This window comes from Homarus americanus, unplaced genomic scaffold (genome assembly GCF_018991925.1).
Source record: "Homarus americanus isolate GMGI-L3 unplaced genomic scaffold, GMGI_Hamer_2.0 scaffold48016, whole genome shotgun sequence".
In the NCBI taxonomy this organism is placed as follows: Eukaryota; Metazoa; Arthropoda; class Malacostraca; order Decapoda; family Nephropidae; genus Homarus; species Homarus americanus.
Genome location: NW_024755055.1, coordinates 1,519,940 through 1,526,625, shown reverse-complemented (window position 1 = coordinate 1,526,625; position 6,686 = coordinate 1,519,940). Strand labels below are relative to the sequence as shown.

Below are 6,686 nucleotides of genomic sequence, written 5' to 3'. Positions count from 1 at the left end.
TAAAATAAATTTATATGTCATGATGCACAACTGTTTGAAGAAGTAAGAGTTGAGAGATCTGGGGATAATGAAGGTGAAACAACAATAATGGAAGGACATGATAAAATGTAATACAATACAGTACTCTATCAGCCATATACCACTCACAAGAGCACCAACCTTGATAGCAAAAGACAATCATCTTATACTGTACAATAAAAGTAAACAAAAATAGTATACAAATTGACTATTAAATTAAATGTTAACGGTTTAACCCGTCCCTTCCCACAAATCATAATAACCCCATCTAGTACAGCATGCCATAATGCTGTCACTGCTACACGTGCAAGCTCGGCCATGCGGTAAGATAGACATTAAATCATGGAGCTGTAATAATATCAGGTGAACTAGTCACTAACAGCAGGATACAGGTTATTGAACATGGTACACACAAATTCCTGTTCCCAAAAGTTACTGTCATGCCATCAGATTATATTACTGTACTGTATTAACCTGTTCCGTACTGTGCTTATTGAACTGTATACCATTAGTAAATGATACAATCTGGATTTATTATTTAACATGCCATTAATATAGTTTGTTAAATATCTGAAGCAGGTGGAAACAATAACTGGACCAAAGAATAAAATTTCCCCTTTGTATCCATGAGAATCACATTATATAAATCTTCAAACAAAACTCATTGTATTCAAATAACCCAAACACTCGTGAACCAAGGGTGAGAAATAGTCTCGGGTTATGTTAGGTACATTTTAACTGCCAGGTAAAAATTCTACCTACATTTTCTCCCTCTTAGTTCTTAAATTGTTAACTATCATGTGCTGCCTCTGACTGTGGGACACCCTGAACAGTAAAGGGAATGATTATAATTTATTTCTTAAATTTCATTCCCCTCGAATAGAAAATCCTACAGACTACTTAATACCAAATAATAAAAATGACTACATAATTAAACACATGTATCAGTATATTATAAAGGTAACTGTATTCTTAAAAATAAAGTACATAATCAAAAATTATATACAGCTCCTCCCCGACTTACAACCACCTGGACATACGACCGCCTCAGTTGTACCAAAATTTTGTCAAGTTACGCATTTTCGAGTCCCAACGTCAGTGATTGTGCTGTGTACTGACATAATTTTCGTTTGTAATTCCTTTAAAATGGCTGGCAAGCTTAAAAGTGAGTTTTGTGGTGCTGAGAAGAAAAAGAGATACCCATTTTAGATTTTCTATGTATTATTTAAGCATTTTCGACTTACGACCTGGATTTGGGTCCCTAACCAAGTCGTAAGTCGGGGAGGAGCTGTACTACAAAAGCCTCAAACATAATTAAGGAATGAATCATATGTGTCATGGAAGATTCTTAACACCACATCTTGCAACAACTGAGATCATATTGCTAGTGCCACTCTCTTTATAAGTACAGCATTTAAACTAAAGAAAACAATGGAAAAACTAAACGTAAACATTAAGAATATTTCCCTTTACTATAAAATTAAATGCTAGACATACTGAACATTTGATATAATTAATACACACCAGACATACAGTTGGCATTTTATACAGAGGCCACCGTAAAGTCAAACAACGTACAGTATACTTTCCCTATACAGTATTTACGTCCGAGTCCCATTCCAGAAAACTCGTAAACCGTACTGACCTTTACAACGCAAGAGACAAACTTAACCTTTTCATCCCTCTACCATAAAAGTTTGAAGGGTTATTCCCATGATTCTGTCCACATAACAAATGACTTCTATACAGTAACAAAAGTTCTCGTGGACACAACCACTAGTCTATCATAGTGAAGAAAATAAACACTCTCTGCATTGATTTTTTAGGTTGCTGTTTATTGCACGTTCTGCTATATACAGTAATAATCATTTAGGATTCTCGGATAAAAAAAATGGCCCTGTACTCTCCCACTTAATTTCCACCTCATAAAAATCTGATACTTAACACATGAAATGCTGTACTGTAATAACATTATAACAATATATAGTTATATTAATATATAATGAACAGTAATGTATATAATTATTTCATGGTATAATTATGGTTCTCAATCAATTCTTTTTCAATTATAATTTTGTCGTATATTTGAGAAATTGTAGATATTTCTTTACAATTTCCTATTTTTACATTGATATCCCTAATATAGCAGGACCTCTTATCTGTAATGGGGGCAGAACAATGGTAGGTTTTTGGGTAATAAACATCACATAATCTCTACCTCCAATAATGTTTAAAACAGTAACATGTTGAATTATTAACCATTTACACATCTGGAACATTGTAAACACAGACCGAGGATTATCCGGTATTTATCCCGAAAGATGAAACACCGGAGAATGACCAGACTAAGCAAAGTGGTGAGGGCGAACACATGTGCCTCTAGGACGAACAAAACAATCAGGTTATTAAATACTGCATAGATTTATATTCCAATGCTTATCTTAATATCTGGTAGCTTTATACTGGAAATAATGATGAATACAATACCCTGTACAGTACAATGAATCCCCGATCACTCAAACTTTATTAAACGACGAGTGGACGAAGTGTGTGAGGTGGGAGGGAGATCGCAGTACATTAATTTCTCTCTCCCTCAAGTGTGATTCCCTCTCTCACCATTCCCAACATAGCCAACACCATATACATGTTAGATCCTCATTTAATGTTATGTACTGTATATCAACTGTTGGAAAAAATAAGATAATATTCGTGCTTACGTATTAAAAATAAACTTTGTGTCTCATCTCATAATAAAAATTGCCCCCCAAAAAATATGAAGGTGAATAAAATGTCAACTGCAATACACAAAGGCAAAGCATCAGTTGGTGAGACAGTTGACTCAGGTGCACAGGACACAGATGGTTAAAATTGTAAATGCAATGGCCAGCAGATGTAGAGGAACACCTTCAATCAGCCAGTATTCAGACATTTATTAGGAAACAAATAAACAAAACCAATAGACTGCTTAGCAAGTTGTAAACGATAATAAGCGAGGGACACTACAGACTGTGCTGCCATTGTTTATAGTGACTGGTTCTAAAAGTACAGTGACACATTTAGATGATGGATGAATTATCAGGTAATAGAGGAGAGGAGAGATTATGTGATTTTTTTCTCTCGGGATATTGTGTGATTTTTTGTTATTAAACTTTCTGATAATTGAGGTCCTGCTTTAGTGATATATATCCTAATATGTATTTAATTTTTGTGCGGATTGTCTTGACCTTTCTTCACTCTTTATGTTGGTTGGATCATTGGAATCAAGAGAGACAATAACAAAGAGAGTGGTGCCAGAGGAGTGTACAGGTGACATGGTTGACACAGTTCATGTTAGTTACACCTACAATAACTATACAGTATTCTTAGGAAACTCGTTTGTTCAGTATAACAAGGTTCATGCTATGCATCATTTTCCCATTGACTATATACCTGTACAGTATAAATTCTTTTTAGAGGTCAAATTACATTTTTTGTAACAAATTGAACCTCATTTAATTTTTTTTTCTTTAATAAAAATTAAATCTATCTGATTTTGACAATTTAAATACATTTATATTACAGTATATAAAAGTCTGCCATACCTTTACTTCTTCCAGAAATTTGGGTTCTGATGTAATCTACGACTGAAATTTTCATACCACTTAGAGAGGATGGAGAGGGGGAGGTACTGCTCCGAGGGGTTGGGGGTAATCTGTGCTGGACTCTGAGCAAAGCTGGAGGCATAGTTGTAGAGGTTCTCACACATGGCTTGACTGAATGCCACATAGGAGTTGAGAGTGGATGCTTCTGTTGAGGGGTTAGCCACCTGCCCCTGAATCTGTGTTAATGGCTCCACCTGCAAAACATAAATACTCTAATACCCTTAACCTTTTTTTATGGATGACGATTACTTTGTTTTGTTTTGTTTTTTATTCGGGAAAAACAGTGCCCATGAATGTGTGCATGTAAAGGGGGGGGGGGGGTTGTCATTGTTAAAATAGAAAGCAACTTTATACATCCCCAATACGTCAGCCACTTCATGTGTGATCACCCGCCCACACCCTACAACTTCATATCTCTGGAGTGTAAATATGTCAACTCATATAACTTTTATATTTTGTGAGTTAATAATATGGCACTGTTATTCATGTTTAATGGAGTATAGATGCAACAAGGTACGATAAATGTTTGCTTAAAAGGGCCATAAATGGTTCAATTTCAAGTAATGGCAAACATACGTTGGTTAATTATGGGCCTCATTTCTTTCAAGTTAGTCTAATATAAGAAAAGTTTCGTGTAATATAAACTGAACTTACTGATATTCCAATTTGTGCATTGTGAGACATTTTTTGTTCACCAAATGAGAAGCCTGTTTGTGGGCCTTCATCACCTGACTGCTTCAGTCCAGAGATTTTGAAAATAGCTGATGGTTTTTCATTTGTGATATTGCCCAAGAGGTGCCAGGTGGGAGGCTTAGTAGGTTCAGGCCAACTGAAGTACACTGCAGAAGGTCATGGGTGTATTACTGAACTGCTATCAACCTAAACTTTGCTACAGTACAGTACACTATAAATGGTCAAAGTATAACTAATAACATTCAGTTTTAATCTTAATTTATACAAAACTTTCAAAGAGGGAAGTTATAGTACAGTACATATTAACTAAAAAAAACAAAAACAGCTACAAAGTTTAACAGACCTGATCCTCCGAGGCCATCAGGGAATGGTTGTGTTCCCGTAAGGAAGACGACAACATGATTGATGTTGTCCGCCTGTGGGATGACTGTCAGGAACTGTGTCTCTCCTACCTGCTCAAAATTTGTCTGTACCTGAAATAACAAAAGTACGATACAATCATACAGTTCAGTACTAGAGATTACAGTCTCCTGCCAAAAGTTGTTTAGGGTTTTGTAAGTAAAGATTTATTCTAGTATTAACCATCTTTATTTATTTTAATCACAATTATCACCAACACATTTGCTTTAAAACAGTAAATGTAAATCTAGCGACAAACCAATAAAAAAATCTATATAAATTTCCCTAAGAAACAGTTAGGCCGTGCACCTCACTTAGTAATAAAATAAAAAAATAAAAAAATCATATAAATCTGTTGTAATTTACGAGGAAGTGACCACAGTTCCCCGTTGCCAAAGGCATTAATATAAATGTTTTAGATCCAACCTTCTGGCCTCACAATTTTAGTTCGACCGGCAGCCACAGATGCGGTTCATTGGCTCTTTGGTGTATTATTTTAGTTTTGGTCATCCAGGGAGTCTTAGGAATTTAGGTTAGGTTAGGTTAGGTTAGATATAGTTCCTGGGTACTGAGGCTAGGCTAGGTTAGGTTAGATATAGTACCTGGGTTCTGTGGCTAGGTTAGGTTAGATATAGTACCTGGGTACTGTGGCTAGGTTAGGTTGGTTAGGTTAGATCAAAATCATTCAAAACAAGTAAAAAAACCATCGGAAAAACATAGTTTGGATATCTAAATACAGAGATGGGCGTAACTAAAATTTTACTGCCCCCTTTTACATATTACCATTCACAAGGGAAAGGAAATAGTAAAATCAATATTAAGCATTAACTTTTCTTCACACTTTTTTTTACCTGTTCATTAAATAAGAAAACATTTATCTTCAAGAATGAGAAGACCTCAAGTTAGTGATTCAAGTGTGAACAATTTCCAAACCAACTATAAGGTAACACCACCAAAATATACCTTTATTAATGTTTTTCCATATATTACAAATTATTCAAAATATTTACTTATAACTTCACAATTATTCTGAATATATACTCGTCTTTATATGGTTAAATAAAATATGTGAAATCATTTACCAGTCGTCCAGAAACAATAAGACCAAATAGGTTAGCCATGACAGCGGTATTTTAACTTCCTCCACACTTGTCTTCTTTATATACTTGAAGATAATAAGAATTCCTGTGACCACTAATTGTCCTGTGTTATATTCAAGAGAGATTTACAGTTAATAAGGGTTTAATAATGGTCGTTGGCTTCCCTTCTCTTGTCTACGTGCTGCTGAAACAAGATGGACAATGTTAAGTAAAACAACTGTACTGTAATGGAAAGTTTAAGTTATTTGTTATATATTTTTAATCCGTAGACAATAATAACTTTATATTTACCTAATTAATATAATGTAAATTTAGTAAAGTTATGTTTAAATTTTCTTCGTTAATGGAGTCTGAGTAATTATTTTGTTATAGGTTACTGTTCGTGGATATCTTTAACATTGACTATGATGCACCAAGAGATGTTACTTTGTGCATTATTGAATGATGTTTGTTGTTCATTATTCCGTTTTTAAGAATAACTCATAATCTTTAATTATTTATATGCTTAGTAAAAATTTGAATAGCCACATATAATTGTTATCATTATCAGTTATTTGTGCTTGGAGAAGGAATTATTTCTACTATTCTCGAATGTTGTTTGTTGCCATAAGTAGTTTCTGAATATAAATATGGAAATAGTTTTAATTGGCAGTTTTGACATTTTACATATATAATAATAATTATTCATGACAAACTTTAGGAGTGATATTTCATAATGGAATTAACATATATAATATAATAACGGCCACTTAGATTTGTCCGCCAGTCATCCCCCCATAAAGGATGCAAGATGCCACCTGACAACCTTCTGGTCTTTATTAATTAACATCAAGTA

The 6,686-nt window shown here is 34.2% G+C and overlaps 1 protein-coding gene across 1 annotated transcript; it reads right to left on the bottom strand.

Annotated features, from left to right (window-relative positions):
- Positions 1–1,194: 1,194 nt before the first annotated feature.
- On the bottom strand, positions 1,195–6,608 carry LOC121856165 (protein OPI10 homolog). Its single transcript, XM_042351492.1, has 4 exons — positions 5,834–6,608; positions 4,696–4,825; positions 4,314–4,498; positions 1,195–3,853 (listed from the first exon to the last, which is right to left on the bottom strand). Exons 1-4 carry the CDS (start codon positions 5,870–5,872, stop codon positions 3,602–3,604), a joined length of 606 nt encoding a protein of 201 aa, XP_042207426.1. The 5' UTR covers positions 5,873–6,608; the 3' UTR covers positions 1,195–3,601.
- Positions 6,609–6,686: the final 78 nt, after the last annotated feature.